Source organism: Schistocerca serialis, chromosome 11, assembly GCF_023864345.2.
Source record: "Schistocerca serialis cubense isolate TAMUIC-IGC-003099 chromosome 11, iqSchSeri2.2, whole genome shotgun sequence".
NCBI classification, from domain to species: Eukaryota; Metazoa; Arthropoda; class Insecta; order Orthoptera; family Acrididae; genus Schistocerca; species Schistocerca serialis.
The window spans coordinates 196,442,281-196,462,910 of NC_064648.1; the positions used below are offsets into that span (position 1 = coordinate 196,442,281).

The 20,630-nt window shown below is 40.3% G+C and overlaps 1 protein-coding gene across 1 annotated transcript in view; it reads left to right on the forward strand.

Moving 5' to 3' along the window:
- Positions 1–1,709: 1,709 nt before the first annotated feature.
- The window catches only part of LOC126426751 (sodium-dependent multivitamin transporter-like), a 46,733-nt gene continuing 27,812 nt past the window's right edge, over positions 1,710–20,630 (forward strand). The window contains exon 1 of the mRNA XM_050088739.1: positions 1,710–1,902. Within this exon, the coding sequence (XP_049944696.1) occupies positions 1,867–1,902 (36 nt within the window). The 5' untranslated portion in view covers positions 1,710–1,866. The remainder of the gene's footprint in view (positions 1,903–20,630) is intronic.

Here is a 20,630-nt window from a genome sequence, read left to right on the forward strand (position 1 = left end):
GCTTTACCATCTGAGCTACCGAAGCACGACTCACGGCAGGTACTCACAGCTGTACTTCTGCCAAGTCTGGAAGGTAGGAGACGAGATACTGGCAGAAGTAAAGCGTTGAGTACCGGCCGTGAGTCGTGCTTCGGTAGCTCAGATAGTAGAGCACTTGCCGGCGGGAGGCAAATGTCCCGAGTTCGAGTCTCGGTCGGGCACACAGTTTTAATCTGCCAGGAAGTTTCAGTATTAAAATGGTCTTACACATGGTTGAAAACAGTCTGACAAATTTCGGATAGTTTTTCAATTTCACGCCTGTGCATAGTAAGTTGGTAGCACTTCGTCGCCTTGCCTGACACGCTGTGTAGCAGACTTTAAAGCTGTGCGAATCAGCATAACGAAAAGGCCAGGGGTTTCGCTCGTTTTGTCCACGACTGTACATTTTACCCCCTGCTTCGATACTGCAGCTCTGCTTTGGTATTCGATGAATTTCGGTCGCTTCATTCCCTAATTTGAAGCAGAACTTCATGTTAATGCGTGGCTCCATTTTGTGCTTCTGACCGCGAATACCTTTGTCGGCTGTGGTGTGCGTATGAGCACGAGCGTATTGACAGCCGTGGCTGGTGCTCGGCTTTTGCAGTACCTGGAGATGCGCTTCGGCGTGGCGGCCCGGCTGTGCGCCAGCATTGCCTTCTCGCTGCAGATGGTGCTCTACATGGGCATAGTGCTGTACGCGCCCGCGCTAGCCATCCGCGCCACCACAGGACTTGTAGTGTTTCCTTTTCCTTCGGGGTTCTGCGGTGCAAATATAAAATAGAAAATCTGATTGGGTTTTGAATTTTGGTGGTTTCAGTTACGGATAAGGCGGACTTCATATTATTGATTGAGATCGTGCTGTAATTTGACCGTGCATGCCAGACCAGGTCGGCAACACTACAAAAAGCGACTGTACGGAAATAGCATCAGAAACTAATTGAAATTTACCTTATAATCTTGTTAAATACGCAGTATTAATTACAATATAGTCTTCATGGCTGTCCTCCTAATTTCTCTTGTAGGACGACCCGTCTTTCACTTTTCTCCGTCTGTTGAAAACTTCAAGTTGTCACTGTTGTGATCAATTTACAAATTTGGCGATAACCACCTCGAATCACTATTGAAACAACCTCGCTTTGTAATATAATTTTAATTTCCACCCAAAAGCACATTCAACACATCGCCGAAAAATACATGTGTTTCGTATGAAGACAAGAGAGAGTGTCATCAATTAGTTGTTAAAAACGAAAACCTACGCAAAAAGTAAAAAGACGAACAAAATTATTTATAAAAATCGGTCGCTGGCGCAGCGCTCTTCTGCGTGCGCGATCGTAAATTATATCTTTGTATTGGCGGAGGCGCGGTAGTCAAAGTACCATTACAATGCCTCCTCTACTGACACGCTCCGCAAACGAGCGTGGCAGTATAGAAAATTTACATAGATACATATATATATGAGAAAATAAGAAATTTACATATTACAAAAAATATTTCTGAGCACAATGCTCTTTGCTTATCAGTCTTTATATACAGTCTTTTCGGTGTGTATCTTCTTTAGGAGTCGTAACATTAATGTCTTTGAATTGCAGCGTATTATCGTTGCTTAGCTCAGCGTTTGAATTCAGTTCACATGATTCGTGTTTGCAATGGATTTAATTCGAGCAATAAATGTTCTGTTATATTGCTCCAATGTCTTTAAACGTAGTATCGGATTCTGAGTGTGTGTGTACTGCCTGGATCTCTTGCGTGTGACTTGAAGAAAATCCAAAGTTTGTGCAATGTGTCAACACGAAATTGTGATCTCCAGCAGTCGAATTTTGGTGGCGTCTACCGGGGTATAAATGGTCAATGAGGGCACAGGAAACACCTCACTGCCTACGACAGGTGATGAGCTTGTCTTTTACACCAATCTGAAGACCTGCCAGCTTCCACTACACCATACACTTCAAGACATATTGGCACTACGTAAATATTTCTTGACCAGTGTTCCATCACGTTAGTTTCTTCTTTGCATCTTCAGTTCCATTTATATGAATCATGTGCTATATGCACAAGTCCTTTGCAGTTCATTAACATCTCCTTAAAATACATTTCTTGATATAGTAAGTACATAAATATAGAAATATTTACAATTAATCATTACATGAGATAGTTACATTGTTGTCATATAGTACATATACAGAATTAAATGATGAATATAGTAAATTTTTAAGTTACATTTAATATCATTGTGCTGACATTGAATTACATTACATTCAGATTGAAGTATACATTTTATTTGTTAGCTCATTCTTTTTTCTGTCATTCCTTCTTTTTCTCCGTTACACTTGCAACATTTGAAAATATTTTGGCAACTCGCTAGAATATTCAATTTAAAATTCATCTTGCCTCCTGGAATAAAATTTACACATATTTCAAGCTTCAAGACAGCCCTCTGTAGGAGGGTAGCTTCATGGGATGGTTGCTAACTACTTCATAAATACTAGTAAAGTCATCTCCTACAGTGGACTACACAAAATAAAATATGATAGATAAAATAAATGTTAACTTAATATAATGTAAAAGTTCCTATACCTAATACCGTTTCTAAGTGTGGTATCCCCACTATTACTGTTTCTAAGAGAGGTACCCGTCTATTACCGTTTCTAAGAGCAGTGCCCCTCTAAATATGTTAGGATCCTACAAGTATGTACATCAGTATGGTAAGTGTATATATATAATGTCAAATATTTCATCATCATGTATAAATTTTTCTAAGGGAGGGATGAGAGTATGAGCCACAACAGAGGACTGATGTTTTGTGTACTCCTTTCTATTTAATGGTGCATTAGTTCAGTATAGTAGATGAGCTTTAATTATGTCATTAGATGACTGCTAAATATGTTCTCTTAAATAATTCTTCCAATCTGAAGTGTCAAGCCTACATAACTCCAAAAATTTCATTACAAGTTCCCATTAGTTTAGTGTTAAAGTGTTATAGATTTAAATCTTCTGGTATATTTCCAACAGTGGCTGCTGTAAATAATTCTTTCCACATAAATCTATACTTTCACCTGTAGTTATAAGAATATAGAAGACATCACATATGTTATTATCTCAGGCATACCAATCTTTCAATAAATAATATTCTTTCCACTACTTTCATTCTGTATTCCATGAGTACATGTGATATAGCGTTCAAATCTAGTTTCTCTCCTCTCAACATATTCTCAATTACTCATCCATTATTCATTCTTCACGAAATAACATACTTATTCCTCAGCATGTTTATATATATATATATATATATATATATATCTAAAAAGAAAGATGATGAGACTTACCAAACAAAAGCGCTGGCAGGTCGATAGACACACAAACAAACACAAACATACACACAAAATTCTAGCTTTCACAACAAACAGTTGCTTCGTCAGGAAAGAGGGAAGGAGAGGGAAAGATGAAAGGAAGTGGGTTTTAAGGGAGAGGGTAAGGGGTCATTCCAATCCCGGGAGCGGAAAGACTTACCTTAGGGGGAAAAAAGGACGGGTATACACTCACACAAACACATATCCATCCGCATATACACAGACACAAGCAGACATTTGTAAAGGCAAAGAGTTTGGGCAGAGATGTCAGTCAAGGCGGAAGTACAGAGGCAAGAGTGATATTGAAAGACAGGTGAGGTATGAGCGGCGGCAAATAGAAATTAGCGGAGATTGAGGCCTGGCGGATAGCGAGAAGAGAGGATATGCTGTAGGGCAAGTTCCCACCTCCGGAGTTCTGACAGGTTGGTGTTAGTGGGAAGTATCCAGATAACCCGGACGGTATAACACTCTGCCAAGATGTGCTAGCCGTGCACCAAGGCATGTTTAGCCACAGGGTGATCCTCATTACCATCAAACACTGTCTACCTGTGTCCATTCATGCGAATGGACAGTTTGTTGCTGGTCATTCCCACATAGAAGGCTTCACAGTGTAGGCAGATCAGTTGGTAAATCACATGGGTACTTTCACACGTGGCTCTGCCTTTGATCGTGTACACCTTCCGGGTTACAGGACTGGAGTAGGTGGTGGTGGGAGGGTACATGGGACAGGTTTTAGACCGGGGGCAGTTACAAGGGTAGGGAAGGTGGTTTGGGGATTTCATAGGGATGAACTAAGAGGTTACGAAGGTTAGGTGGACGGCGGAAAGACACTCTAGGTGGAGTGGGGAGGATTTCATGAAGGATGGATCTCATTTTAGGGCAGGATTTGAGGAAGTCGTATCCCTGCTGGAGAGCCACATTCAGAATCTGATCCAGTCCCGGAAAGTATCCTGTCACAAGTGGGGCACTTTTGGGGTTCTTCTGTGGAAGGTTCCGGGTTTGAGGAGATGAGGAAGTGGCTCTGGTTATTTGCTTCTGTACCAGGTCGGGAGTGTAGTTACGGGATGCGAAAGCTGTTTTCAGGTTGTTGGTGTAATGGTTCAAGGATTCTGGACTGGAGCAGATTCGTTTGCCACGAAGACCTAGGCTGTAGGGAAGGGACCGTTTGATGTGGAATGGGTGGCAGCTGTCATAATGGAGGTACTGTTGCTTGTTGGTGGGTTTGATGTGGACGGGCGTGTGAAGCTGGCCATTGGACAGGTGGAGGTCAACGTCAAGGAAAGTGGCATGGGATTTAGAGTAGGACCAGGTGAATCTGATGGAACCAAAGGAGTTGAGGTTGGAGAGGAAATTTTGGAGTTCTTCTTCACTGTGAGTCCAGATCATGAAAATGTCATCAATAAATCTGTACCAAACTTTGGGTTGGCAGGCCTGGGTAACCAAGAAGGCTTCCTCTAAGCGACCCATGAATAGGTTGGCGTACGAGGGGGCCATCCTGGTACCCATGGCTGTTCCCTTTAATTGTTGGTATGTCTGGCCTTCAAAAGTGAAGAAGTTGTGGGTCAGGATGAAGCTTGCTAAGGTAGTGAGGAAAGAGGTTTTAGGTAGGGTGGCAGGTGATCGGCATGAAAGGAAGTGCTCCATTGCAGCGAGGCCCTGGACATGCGGAATATTTGTGTATAAGGAAGTGGCATCAATGGTTACAAGGATGGTTTCCGGGGGTAACAGACTGGGTAGGTATTCCAGGCGTTCAAGAAAGTGGTTGGTGTCTTTGATGAAGGATGGGAGACTGCATGTGATGGGTTGAAGGTGTTGATCTACGTAGGCAGAGATGCGTTCTGTGGGGGCTTGGTAACCAGCTACAATGGGACGGCCGGGATGATTGGGTTTGTGAATTTTAGTAAGAAGGTAGAAGGTAGGGGTGCGGGGTGTTGGTGGGGTCAGGAGCTTGATGGAGTCAGGTGAAAGGTTTTGTAGGGGGCCTAAGGTTCTGAGGATTCCTTGAAGCTCCGCCTGGACATCAGGAATAAGATTACCTTGGCAAACTTTGTAAGTAGTGTTGTCTGAAAGCTGACGCAGTCCCTCAGCCACATACTCCCGACGATCAAGTACCACAGTCGTGGAACCCTTGTCAGCCGGAAGAATGACGATGGATTGGTCAGCCTTCAGATCACGGATAGCCTGGGCTTCAGCAGTGGTGATGTTGGGAGTAGGATTAAGGTTTTTTAAGAAGGATTGAGAGGCAAGGCTGGAAGTCAGAAATTCCTGGAAGGTTTGGAGAGGGTGATTTTGAGGAAGAGGAGGTGGGTCCCACTGTGACGGAGGACGGAACTTACTATCTATCCGAACGCCTAGGAATTTGAACTGTTCCGTCTCGCTTATAATATGCCCAGTCTGTCTGATCAAAATATCGGTTCTTGTTGAATTGTGAGTTAGAAACTGTAAAAACTGAGTCTTACTGTGATTTAGCATCAAATTATTTTCCACAAGCCACGAACTTATTTCATGAACTACATTATTTGTTACTGTTTCAATATTACACACAAGATCCTTCACTATCAAGCTGGTGTCATCAGCAAACAGAAATATTTTTGAATCACCTGTAATACTAGAAGGCATATCATTTATATAAATAAGAAACAGCAGCGGCCCCAGCACCGACCCTTGGGGAACGCCCCACTTCACAGTGCCCCATTGGGACTGAACATCACTACCACTCTCAATATTGCGGAGAATTACCCTCTGCTTTCTGTTCTTAAAGTAAGAGGCGAACCAATTGTAAGCTGCTCCCCTTACTCCGTAATGGTCCAACTTCTGCAGTAATATTTTGTGGTCAACACAGTCAAAAGCCTTCGTTAAATCAAAGAAAACACCTAGCGTTTGCAACCTTTTATTTAATCCATCAAAAACCTCACAGAGAAAAGAGAATATAGCATTTTCAGTTGTTAAACCATTTCTAAAACCAAACTGAACATTTGACAGCAAATTATGTGAATTTAAATTCTCCAGTAACCTTGTATATACAACCTTCTCGATAACTTTAGCAAACACCGATGGCATAGAAATAGGTCTAAAATTGTCAACATTATCAATGTCTCCCTTTTTATAAAGTGGCTTCAATACAGAGTACTTTAATCGGTCAGGAAACCGACCACTCCTAAAGGAAAAGTTACAGATATGGCTAAGTACTGGGCTAACATACATGGAACAATATTTCAGTATTCTGCTAGATACCCCGTCATATCCATGAGAGTTCTTGGTCTTTAGTGATTTAATTATTAACTCAATCTCCCTCTTGTCAGTATCATGGAGGAGCATTTCAGGTAACAGTCTCGGAACACTTTTTTCTAGGAGCGCTATATGATTCCCTGTTGGGACTAGGTTTCTATTTAGTTCACCTGCTATATTCAGAAAGTGATTATTAAATACTGTACATATATGCGACTTATCAGTAACACGGACATTCCCACTACGCACTGATTCTACATCCTCGACCTGTCTCTGCAGACCAGCAACTTCCTTTACGACTGACCATATGGTTTTAATTTTATCCTGAGACTTAGCTATTCTATCTGCATACCACATACTTTTTGCCTTCCTAATAACATTTTTAAGCATCTTACAATACTGTTTGTAATGGGCTGCTGCATTTAGATTTTGACTGTTTCTAACGTTTTGATATAATTGCCATTTTGTTCTACAAGATATTCTTATCCCTCTAGTCAGCCACCCAGGCTGCCTGTTTGTGCTAGTACCCTGTTTTAAACGTTGTAACTGAAAGCAACTTTCAAAGAGCATGAGGAAAGTCTTGAGAAAAGCATTATATTTATACTCTACTGTATCGGCGCTATAAACATCTTGCCACTCTTGTTCCTTTATAAGGTTTACAAAGGTCTCTACAGCAACCGGATCAGCTTTCCTGAACAGCTGATGACTATATTTAACACGTGTTGCAGCATAAAAATCTTTTAAAGTTAAAATTTGCGCATCATGATCTGAAAGGCCATTCACCTTTTGCTAACAGAATGCCCTTCTAGTAATGAGGAATGAACAAAAAAAAATGTTGTCTATGGTTGTTCTACTGTTCCCTTGCACTCTCGTTGGAAAGAATACGGTTTGCATAAGATTATATGAATTAAAGATGTCTACCAGCATCCTCTTCCTTGCACAATCACTTATACAATTAATATTGAAGTCACCACATATAACTAACTTTTTGTATTTCCTATAAAGTGAACCAAGAAGCTCCTGTAGCTTTAGCAAAAAATGCTGTGAAATCGGAGTCTGGGGATCTATAAATAACAACAGTTACAAGTTTAGCTCCGTTAAATTTAACCACACATGCACAACATTCAAACACCTTTTCAGTGCAGTACTTTGAAACGTCAATTGACTCAAATGCGATGCCGTTTTTCACATACATGGCTCCTCCCCCACACCGCAAAGAGCTCCTCAAAAAGCAACCAGCCAACCTGTATCCTGGTAAAGGAAGCCTCTGAATTATCTCCTTATTTAAGAAGTGTTCAGATATACCAATAATTTCAGAGTCAACATCTGTAAGCAGTTCACTAACTTTATCTCTAATACCTTGTATATTTTGATGAAATATACTAATTCCCTCATTACTCAGATACCTAAGCTTTGTCAAAAGTGATTCCCTTGTTAGACAGACTTCCCTTAAGCAGTCTAAAAAAGGTGCAGCTCTAACACCCACTACTGCAGGAATTTTCCCATGAGTGATCCCACCACCCCCACCTATGCTGTCACCTATAAGCTTTGCCAACCTCCCCTTCCCATACCTGTTGAGGTGCAGGCCGTGCCTAGTGAAACCCGTCCTGCTGATAGACTCCACCGACACCACTGAAATGTGACCCATGCTTTCTGTCATCAGCGCACCCCCAAGTCTCATGTTATTACGCCTGACGGCTGTATTAAGATAAGGCCGATCGTGACGCTGAAACAGTTCCACGAAATGCACATTCGTGTTGCCAGTCTGAGTGTCTATCTTTTCCAGGTCACCATCTATGTCATACTCCTATCCCTATCAATACTATTACCAGCCCCACCCACAATCACTACCTGATCCTCTTTAGTAAAATCCCTACATAACCCCCCTATGTTAACAGTCACCTGAGCCAACCCTGCATTAGGCTTCACAATGCTGGTGACCTGGTACTCACCCCCCAGCACTTCCTGCAACTGCTGGCCTACACCTCTGCCATGAGAACTACCTAACAGCAGAACCTTCTTCTTCCTCTTCGACTTTGCAACTGTTCTAGGCACAGTAACTACTGAGGTCTGCTGCATGCTTCCTACATCTACAGCTACTAGAGATTCCTCTCCACTAGACTCTGACAGTTGGTCATATCTATTGTAAACACCAATAGTAAAACTATCTGAAAATCTTCTTCTCCTAGCAGATCTCTTGCCAACAGCCAGCTCCCATTCCCCAAACCCCTTCTCCCTCCTCATCCTATCTAGCTGCTCCTGTGCATTTTTCAACTGCGCCTGAAGGGCACAGATCTTACGCTCCTGTTCCTCTATCAATTTACTCTTACTACATAACCTGCAGTTCCAGGAGAGAATCTCGCCAGAATGCCCACTGGCTTCCCCACTGCATTCCCTCCAGTGAAAATAATTCGAACAAGTCTCACACCGCAATCCACTACTTCCGAACCTATGGCAAAGCCCACACTTCTCACTCATGGTAAAATTTTACTTTTTCTAAGTTCCGCTACTACAATAAGAAGATGCTAAAAACCTGACTACAATAATCACAAACTTACTCTACAAGGGAAGTAACTACTATTATTAACAGTATTAATAAACAACAAATGTGAATATAACAAAAGACTAATACAGAAAGAGAATCAAACGTCTAATGACACAGTAATGAAGCTGTAAACAGTTCCCAAAAGGTTCTTCTGAACTCTGTCTATTTCCAAATATTATTTCTTTTGAGTAAAGATAGAAAATGTGGACTGTTAAGAAGGTGGTAGGGTACAAATTTCCTAAAGAATGAAGATAGACCAAGAAAGGCTTTTGAGTTGTTTACGATTCTGTGGGGATGGAAAATTCTTTATTGCATCAATTTTTCTTGAGTCTTGATAAATGCCTTCAGTTGATATGATGTGACCAAGGAATTTGATTTCTCTCCTCCCTAATTTCGTCTTTGATATATTGATAGTGACAACTGCGTCAGAAAATTTAGTCAGAAGTTGCTTCAAAAGATTAACATGTTCTTCCCAAGTAGTGGTGGCAATGACAATGTCGTCAACATAAACTGTGATTTGCGATAACAATTGTGGTCCAAGAACAGCATCTAAGGCTTCAATAAATACTCCAGCACTCACTCGTAGACCAAAGGGTAGAAAACAAAATTGATAACTACGTCCCTCACATAGAAATGCAGTGTATTTACGACTGTTTTTATGGAGGTTCACCTGCCAAAACGATGAGCGGAGGTCGATATTGGTTAAATACTGTACATTATGAAATTTTAAAAGTTGTTCTTCCAAATTTGTCGGTTGTGTGTTGATTGGGATTATAACTTTGTTAATGAACCATGGACCTTGCCGTTGGTGGGGAGGCTTGCGTGCCTCAGCGATACAGATAGCCGTACCGTAGGTGCAACCACAACGGAGGGGTATCTGTTGAGAGGCCAGACAAACGTGTGGTTCCTGAAGAGGGGCAGCAGCCTTTTCAGTAGTTGCAAGGGCAACAGTCTGGATGATTGACTGATCTGGCCTTGTAACAATAACCAAAACGGCCTTGCTGTGCTGGTACTGCGAACGGCTGAAAGCAAGGGGAAACTACAGCCGTAATTTTTCCCGAGGGCATGCAGCTTTACTGTATGATTACATGATGATGGCGTCCTCTTGGGTAAAATATTCCGGAGGTAAAATAGTCCCCCATTCGGATCTCTGGGCGGGGACTACTCAAGAGGATGTCGTTATCAGGAGAAAGAAAACTGGCGTTCTACGGATCGGAGCGTGGAATGTCAGATCCCTTAATCGGGCAGGTAGGTTAGAAAATTTAAAAAGGGAAATGGATAGGTTGAAGTTAGATATAGTGGGAATTAGTGAAGTTCGGTGGCAGGAGGAACAAGACTTCTGGTCAGGTGACTACAGGGCTATAAACACAAAATCAAATAGGGGTAATGCAGGAGTAGGTTTAATAATGAATAGGAAAATAGGAATGCGGGTAAGCTACTACAAACAGCATAGTGAACGCATTATTGTGGCCAAGATAGATACGAAGCCCACGCCTACTACAGTAGTACAAGTTTATATGCCAACTAGCTCTGCAGATGACGAAGAAATTGAATAAATGTATGATGAAATAAAAGAAATTATTAAGATTGTGAAGGGAGACGAAAATTTAATAGTCATGGGTGACTGGAATTCGAGTGTATGAAAAGGGAGAGAAGGAAACATAGTAGGTGAATATGGATTGGGGGACAGAAATGAAAGAGGAAGCTGCCTGGTCAAATTTTGCATAGAGCACAACATAATCATAACTAACACTTGGTTTAAGAATCATGAAAGAAGGTTGTATACATGGAAGAACCCTGGAGATACTAAAAGGTTTCAGATAGATTATATAATGGTAAGACAGAGATTTAGGAACCAGGTTTTAAATTGTAAGACATTTCCAGGGGCAGATGTGGACTCTGACCACAATCTATTGGTTATGACCTGTAGATTAAAACTGAAGAAACTGCAAAAAGGTGGGAATTTAAGGAGATGGGACCTGGATAAACTAAAAGAACCAGAGGTTGTACAGAGATTCAGGGAGAGCATAAGGGAGCAATTGACAGGAATGGGGGAAATAAATACAGTAGAAGAAGAATGGGTAGCTCTGAGGGATGAAGTAGTGAAGGCAGCAGAGGATCAAGTAGGTAAAAAGACAAGGGCTAGTAGAAATCCTTGGGTAACAGAAGAAATATTGAATTTAATTGATGAAAGGAGAAAATATAAAAATGCAGTAAGTGAAACAGGCAAAAAGGAATACAAACGTCTCAAAAATGAGATCGACAGGAAGTGCAAAATGGCTAAGCAGGGATGGCTATAGGACAAATGTAAGGATGTAGAGGCCTATCTCACTAGGGGTAAGATAGATACCGCCTACAGGAAAATTAAAGAGACCTTTGGAGATAAGAGAACGACTTGTATGAATATCAAGAGCTCAGATGGAAACCCAGTTCTAAGCAAAGAAGGGAAAGCAGAAAGGTGGAAGGAGTATATAGAGGGTCTATACAAGGGAGATGTACATGAGGACAATATTATGGAAATGGAAGAGGATGTAGATGAAGATGAAATGGGAGATATGATACTGCGTGAAGAGTTTGACAGAGCACTGAAAGACCTGAGTCGAAACAAGGCCCCCGGAGTAGACAATATTCCATTGGAACTACTGACGGCCGTGCGAGAGCCAGTCCTGACAAAACTCTACCATCTGGTGAGCAAGATGTATGAAACAGGCGAAATACCCTCAGACTTCAAGAAGAATATAATAATTCCAATCCCAAAGAAAGCAGGTGTTGACAGATGTGAAAATTACCGAACTATCAGCTTAATAAGTCACAGCTGCAAAATACTAACACGAATTCTTTACAGACGAATGGAAAACCTAGTAGAAGCGAACCTCGGGGAAGATCAGTTTGGATTCCGTAGAAACACTGGAACACGTGAGGCAATACTGACCTTACGACTTATCTTAGAAGAAAGATTAAGGAAAGGCAAACCTACGTTTCTAGCATTTGTAGACTTAGAGAAAGCTTTTGACAATGTTGACTGGAATACTCTCTTTCAAATTCTAAAGGTGGCAGGGGTAAAATACAGGGAGCGAAAGGCTATTTACAATTTTTACAGAAACCAGATGGCAGTTATAAGAGTCGAGGGACATGAAAGGGAAGCAGTGGTTGGGAAGGGAGTAAGACAGGGTTGTAGCCTCTCCCCGATGTTGTTCAATCTGTATATTGAGCAAGCAGTAAAGGAAACAAAAGAAAAATTCGGAGTAGGTATTAAAATTCATGGAGAAGAAATAAAAACTTTGAGGTTCGCCGATGACATTGTAATTCTGTTCGAGACAGCAAAGGACTTGGAAGAGCAGTTGAATGGAATGGACAGTGTCTTGAAAGGAGGATATAAGATGAACATCAACAAAAGCAAAACAAGGATAATGGAATGTAGTCTAATTAAGTCGGGTGATGCGGAGGGAATTAGATTAGGAAATGAGGCACTTAAAGTAGTAAAGGAGTTTTGCTATTTGGGGAGCAAAATAACTGATGATGGTCGAAGTAGAGAGGATATAAAATGTAGGCTGGCAATGGCAAGGAAAGCGTTTCTGAAGAAGAGAAATTTGTTAACATCCAGTATTGATTTAAGTGTCAGGAAGTCATTTCTGAAAGTATTCGTATGGAGTGTAGCCATGTATGGAAGTGAAACATGGACGATAAATAGTTTGGACAAGAAGAGAATAGAAGCTTTCGAAATGTGGTGCTACAGAAGAATGCTGAAGATTAGATGGGTAGATCACATAACTAATGAGGAAGTATTGAATAGGATTGGGGAGAAGAGAAGTTTGTGGCACAACTTGACCAGAAGAAGGGATCGGTTGGTAGGACATGTTCTGAGGCATCAAGGGATCACCAATTTAGTATTGGAGGGCAGCGTGGAGGGTAAAAATCGTAGAGGGAGACCAAGAGACGAATACACTAAGCAGATTCAGAAGGATGTAGGTTGCAGTAGGTACTGGGAGATGAAAAAGCTTGCACAGGATAGAGTAGCATGGAGAGCTGCATCAAACCAGTCTCAGGACTGAAGACCACAACAACAACAACAACATAATTTCTCGTGCATCCAGCACTAACCTTACACTACCATCCTCTTTATTAACTGCGAGGATCGGACTGCAATATGGTGAATGTGACCTTTCAATGATACCCCAAGCTTGCATTTTTTCAATCTCTTTCAAAACTGTGGGTTTCTTTGACCAAGGAATATTATAATATGTTCTACAGTATGTTTTGTGTGGTTTAACATCCATCTCATAAGTATAGCTTCTAATAATTCCAGGTTTCTCCACAAATACCTCAGCAAATTGCTGCAAAACTTCTAGTAATTCAAGTTGTTGTTCCTTTGTCAGATATTCAGATTCTGTGCATTTTTCATATAAATCATTAGGTATAATTCCTGAGCTACAGCTTCATTAAAAGTTCAATCACATATGTTTGTTGCTGGTGGATTCACAAAATGTAACTGTTCAAACTTACCTTGTTTACTATGATTGCTTGATATTCATTCAAAAAGTCAATTCCTAATATGCAATGCATAACTAATTTGTCTACTACCAGAAAATTGTAATTGAGTGGTATATTTGAAAATGTGAAGTTAATTAGCGCTTGAAATTTCACATTCTTCGATTTGTTACCGGTGGCACTTATAATGTGTCAATTCTGTACTGGCAATGTTTGTATGTTCATTATTTGTTTTAGTTCATTACATAAGGACATTGAAATGACACTTGCTGCTGCTCCTGTATCTAACATTACTTCCACTTCATAACTACCAATCGTAACTCGTGTTATAGCCTGTATAATCTTCTTTGCTTTACTGGTACTATTAAAATCTACATCCTGATATAATTCTTTTTCTATTTTCTTACTGTCATCATATCGGAGAAAACAAATCGTCGGTTCCGTTGCACTCTGCTCCCTATCAACCGTAACTCGAGCGCTTAGCTCGGTCGTCGTTCGTTTTCTGGTAAATTCGGTTGTTGCTGCGGGTTGGGTTCATTGCCCAACTCAATAATATTTACATTTCTGTCGCGCGTCACCCAAGTATCAGCTGTTTGGTTGTTGACATTAACTCGCGTCGCATTGGGAGTTCCGTTAGGTAGGAATTGAGGGTTGCATGTGTCGTGGCGGTGGTCCATTGTGATTTCCCCATACATTATTTCGTCCATGACTGTAACTGGTATTGTCATTACTGTTATTCCTGCAATACATGTTTGGATGTTGTTGTACGTTGTTTCTCTGAAAATATCCTGGATGGTACCTGTTATCCTCTCTTCTTTGATCTCTATGATTTCGGTTCCTTCTTCTGTTGTTGTTATTTTGAATGTAACTGTTATTGTTCTGATTGTAATTACTGTTAGGATAACCATTATAGTAATAATTACTGTTTCCTTGCCAATGCTGCGAGTTGTTTCTCCTAATATTGAATGGATTTGCCCCAGTGTAGTGTGAATTGTTTCTTTGAGTGTTTTGTTGTGGTGTCGGAGGTGGATTCCAATAGCCTCTGTCATTTCTGTTGTGCGTACGCGAATTGCTTGGATGGATCGGATACAATTGATTGAAATTCCTGATCTCATCTCTGTAAACAACATCTATCTCATCAACATAACTGAAAAAATTCTTTATGTTGTCCTCGGACACTCCTATTAATTTATCACGATAAGGAAATGGTAAGTGCCTTTTAAGTGTTCTAATTACGTCTGGTAAATCTGCTGGTTTTGTCCAATATAATGTTTTGTTTAGGTAGCGTTCAGAGTATTGACGTAAAGTCTCTTCCTTCGGGTTGTAAATTTCTGGATTGTACACTTCTCATTTTAAACTTTGCTGTTCTGTGATCGACCAGGATTCCTCAAGAAATGCTTGTTCAAACTGTTCAAATGTTGAACATCGTCTTTTCATTGCTGCTCCCCACTTAGCTGCTCTTCCACATAACAAATTTGTAACGTATCGAATTTTATCGGCTTCTAACCAATGTCTCGGGAAAATACCATCAAAAGAGTGGATGAAAACAATCGGATGCACTTTGTCTTTCTCATCACATGAAAATGTCTGAAAGTATCCATGTCGTACTAATGTTTCATCAGCTACTCCCGATGGTATTATGGGTCCTGCATTTTGTGTCAAACTGTGCATAGTATGTGGTGATGTCTGATAGCAATTTTGATCTTGTGGTAGCATTGAAAATGGTTCATTGGGATTTGTATCACTCATTGGTAATTCTATTTTTGGCTGTGTGCTGGGTCTAGCATTATTCGGATTCTCATTTGTGTTTTGGTTGCCTGTTATGGGTTTTGGTATCACTGACAAACTTGGTATTACATTTTCTTTAAGTTTACGTACCTCTTTCTGAATATTATCTGTTTCTCCCTTTACTTGTTCCTTTGCCTTATCTAAAATGATGTGTGTCATTGTCTCAAACTTCTCATCTAAATAATCATCACATACTTTGCATTCATGTACAAGTTTCTCTGCTAGAGTTCTGTCATTCTTCAGAGATGCTACATCTGCTCTGTCTTCAAGTTTTTCTAACTTTTCCTGTAAGGATTTCTGCTCTAATGTTACATCATTTAATCTGTCTGAAAGGTCTGTAATCGTCAGGTCTAAGTGTTCTTGGTTTGTTTTTACGGAATTGTGTGACTGTCGTAATTCGTCAACTTGGGTACTGGTTTTCTGTTGTTCAAAAACTACTGTTAACAATTTCTCATTACATCGCTGTAAGTCAGTTTTTGTCTCGTCACTGAATTCCACAAATACCTTTTCTTGTCTGATAAGTCAGTAAATCTCCTTTTAAGACTACTGGTAGTTTCTGTCAAGTCGGCAAATTGTCTCGATTGTTTTTCAAAATTTTGTTTTATGTCCCGTGTCAGTTCATCGAATTTAGTGTCAAATTTCCCAATGTCACGTTTTAAATTGTCATTTTTCTCGTCTAAAGTGTCAAATTTTTGGCAAATTTTCTGTTTTGGTCACCAAGTAACTTCAGAATCTGGTTGAGCATGTCAGAGTCCTGTGTCTTAGTTTCGTCATTTTTTCGTGTCTGATTGATGTCTGGTTCTGAAGTTGATGTTGTCAGTGTCACGTTTTGTCGCGTAGTACTCACTCTCCATTCGCCTGTATATCTGTTTAAATATAGGGGTTGTTGTCTTAATCGATCCGGTAAAATTATGTCTTGAACATCCTCAATTAAGTTCAATATTCATTTGACTGTCGGACATGTTTTGCAATGTGTCACTTTCACTAAGCTTGTCTGCGGAAACAATTTCTATGCGTCTAGCGTCCATCTTGCGGTTTTCGTAATTAATTGCAAATAAAATTTTCCAATGGCACAAAAAAAAAAAAAAAATTTAAAATATGATATGTTGAAATCTGAAATTTCTCTTATGGAAATGGATATTTCGATATGATTTTTAATTAGAAATTGAATTATTAAACTGGTACTGAAATTTCCCTCTCACAAATAAATGACTGTGAATATGCTCTTTACTTATCATTTGCAATAATAGTAAATCAATTTTAACTACAATTTGAAAAAATAATTGCGAAATAAATGGATCGGAATAAAGGAAGTAGTCAAATATACAGTTTTCAAACCAAAATTTCTCTTTCGCGTCCGTGCAAATTATTTTATGGATCATTATCCTTTTTCCTTTTTTTTATTTTTTTATTTTTTTTTTACCAAATTAATTTCCTCAGCATGAAAATGAAAATTAACACGAATTAATAACAGGGAAAACAATATTGTTGTAAATTTCATGCACGTAACATTACAATTGAAATGAATGAGACTTAGTCCAAATTCATTTTCTGATGCTATAAAGTGGCTAAAATGAGATCAAATGTCCAAAATCTATAATAATTGCACCTGTATCAAATCCGGAGATTGTAAGTCCTGTCACCAGGACGCCAATGGTAGTGTTTCCTTTTTCTCAGGGTTCTGCCGTGAAAAATATAAAATAGAAAATCTGATTGGGTTTTGAATTTTGGTGGTTCAGTTACGGATAAGGCGGACTTCGTATTATTGATTGAGATCGTGCTGTAATTTGACCGTGCATGGCAGATCTGGTCGGCAACACTACAAATAGCGACTGTACGGAAATAGCATCAGAAACTAATTGAAATTTACCTTATAATCTTGTTAGATACGCAGTATTAATTACAATATAGTCTTCATGGCTGTCCTCCTAATTTCTCTTGTAGGACGACCCGTCTTTCACTTTTCTCCGTCTGTTGAAAACTTCAAGTTGTCACTGTCGTGATCAATTTACAAATTTGGCGATAACCACCTCGAATCACTATTGAAACAACCTCGCTTTGTAATATAATTTTAATTTCCACCCAAAAGCACATTCAACACATCGCCGAAAAATACATGTGTTTCGTATGAAGACAAGAGAGAGTGTCATCAATTAGTTGTTAAAAACGAAAACCTACGCAAAAAGTAAAAAGACGAACAAAATTATTTATAAAAATCGGTCGCTGGCGCAGCGCTCTTCTGCGTGCGCGATCGTAAATTATATCTTTGTATTGGCGGAGGCGCGGTAGTCAAAGTACCATTACAAGTACTAGAAGTGGCTAGAACTCAAGTAGACAGAGAAAGTTATGTTGAAGAAAGAAACAAAGCCAAACAGATAATTGCAGCATCCAAGAAGAAATCTTGGGAAGACTTTGGAAACAGGTTGGAGACTATGGGTCAAGCTGCTGGAAAACCATTCTGGAATGTAATTAGCAGTCTTCGAAAGGGAAGTAAGAAGGAAATGACAAGTATTTTGGACAGGTCAGGACAACTGCTGGTGAATCCTGTGGATACCTTGGGCAGATGGAGGGAATATTTTGAAGAGTTGCTCAATGTAGGTGAAAATGCGATCAGTAATGTTTCAGATTTCGTGGTAGAATGGGATAGGAATGATGATGGAAATAGGATCACATTTGAGGAAGTGGAAAAAATAGTCAATAGATTGCAGTGCAATAAAGCGGGTGGGGTGGATGAAATTAAGTCGGAACTCATCAAATACAGTGGAATGTCAGGTCTTAAATGGCTACACAGGATAACTGAAATGGCCTGGGAGTCGGGACAGGTTCCATCAGACTGGACAAAAGCGGTAATCACACCAATCTTTAAACATAGAAACAGAAAAGATTGTAACAACTATAGAGGTATCTCTTTAATCAGCGTTGTGGGTAAAATCTTCTCAGGTATTGTTGAAAGGAAAGTGCGAGTATTAGTTGAGGACCAATTGGATGAAAATCAGTGTGGGTTTAGGCCTCTTAGAGGTTGTCAGGACCAGATCTTTAGCTTACGGCAAATAATGGAGAAGTGTTATGAGTGGAACAGGGAATTGTATCTGTGCTTTATCGATCTAGAAAAGGCATATGACCGGGTTCCTAGGAGGAAGTTATTGTCTGTTCTACAAGATTATGGAATAGGAGGCAAACTTTTGCAAGCAATTAAAGGTCTTTACATGGATAATCAGGCAGCAGTTAGAGTTGACGGTAAATTGAGTTCATGGTTCAGAGTAGTTTCAGGGGTAAGACAAGGCTGCAACCTGTCTCCACTGTTGTTCATATTATTTATGGATCATATGTTGAAAACAATAGACTGGCTGGGTGAGATTAAGATATGTGAACACAAAATAAGCAGTCTCGCATATGCGGATGACTTAGTTGTGATAGCAGATTAGATTGAAAGTTTGCAAAGTAATATTTCAGAGCTAGATCAGAAATGTAAGGACTATGGTATGAAGATTAGCATCTCCAAAACAAAAGTAATGGCAGTGGGAAAGAAATATAAATGGATTGAGTGCCAAATAGGAGGAATAGAGTTAGAACAGGTGGACGGTTTCAAGTACTTAGGATGCATATTCTCACAGGATGGCAACATAGTGAAAGAACTGGAAGCGAGGTGTAGCAAAGCTAATGCAGTGAGCCCTCAGCTACGATCTACACTCTTCTGCAAGAAGGAAGTCAGTACCAAGAGTAAGTTATCTGTGCACCGTTCAATCTTCCGACCAACTTTGTTGTATGGAAGCGAAAGCTCGGTGGGTTCAGATTACCTTATCAACAAGGTTGAGGTTACGGATAGGAAAGTAGCTAGGATGATTGCAGGTACTAGTAGATGGGAACAATGGCAGGAGGGTGTCCACAATGAGGAAATCAAAGAAAAACTGGGAATGAACTCTATAGATGTAGCAGTCAGGGCGAACAGGCTTAGATGGTCGGGTCATGTTACACGCATGGGAGAAGCAAGGTTACCCAAGAGACTCGTGGATTCAGCAGTAGAGGGTAGGAGGAGTCGGGGCAGACCAAGGAGAAGGTACCTGGATTCGGTTAAGAATGATTTTGAAGTAATAGGTTTAACATCAGAAGTGACACCAATGTTAGCACTGAATAGGGGCTCATGGAGGAGTTTTATAAGGGGGGCTATGCTCCAGACTGAATGCTGAAAGGTATAATCAGTCTTAAATGATGATGATGATTAATTAATCCAATGTATTTTCTGTTCCATGTACTATGTATTAAGAGTATGATTGCAAGAGTTGAAGAAGATTAAGCAGTTCACTCATGATGTCATAGTCATGAACGCTTGATACACTGATGTGATCTATTCGGCCTGTTGTAGGGGCCCAACTGTACCACACTGCACGGTGTCGTGGTTGCACAGCTGGATCTTGCCACGGACGTTGGGAGGGAAGTTACAGACCGTGCAGCCTATTGGGCACAGTTTGAGTTGAGTCATGACATCCTGTGGTTGCACAAAAAGCATTATTCAACATCGTGGCATTGCTGACAGAGTTCCTCTGAGCCATAGTCGATAGGTAGCAGTCATCCACTGCAGCAGTATTACGGCCTGATTGAGGCATGTCATCAACAGTTTCTGTCTCTCTGTATCTTCTCCCTGTCCGAACAACATCGCTTTGGTTCACACTGAGACGCCTGGACACTTCCTTTGTTGAGAGCGTTCTTGGCACAAAGTTACAATGCAGACATGATCAAACTGCAGTATTAACTGTCTAGGCATGGTTGAACTATAGACAACATGAGCCGTGTACCTCCTTCGTGGTGGAATCACTGGAACTGATTGGTTGTCAGTCCCGTCCATCTAATAGGTGTATAATAAATTCTCACTACTTTGTAAATGATGAAAGTCTATGTGAATTCAGCTTGCCGCTAACTTGGTGTAATGTTTTGTCTGTACAGAAGTGTATCTGTCGCCTTTATCGCTCTTTCACTCTCACACATAAATCGGTACAATAAAGTCAGGGCTTCGTGTTTTCTAATTAGGCTGATCTGTGAAAAGACAGACAAACAATTATGCTAATGGAGGATTCTGAGTAAATTCTCGAATTCCATTCGCTCTCTCTCTCTCTCTCTCTCTCTCTCTCTCTCTCTCTCTCTCTCTCTCTCTACCTGTCCTTTATCTGTGTACAGTTTAAATATATTAATTACGTGAAATCAGCCTAGTAGAATCTCTG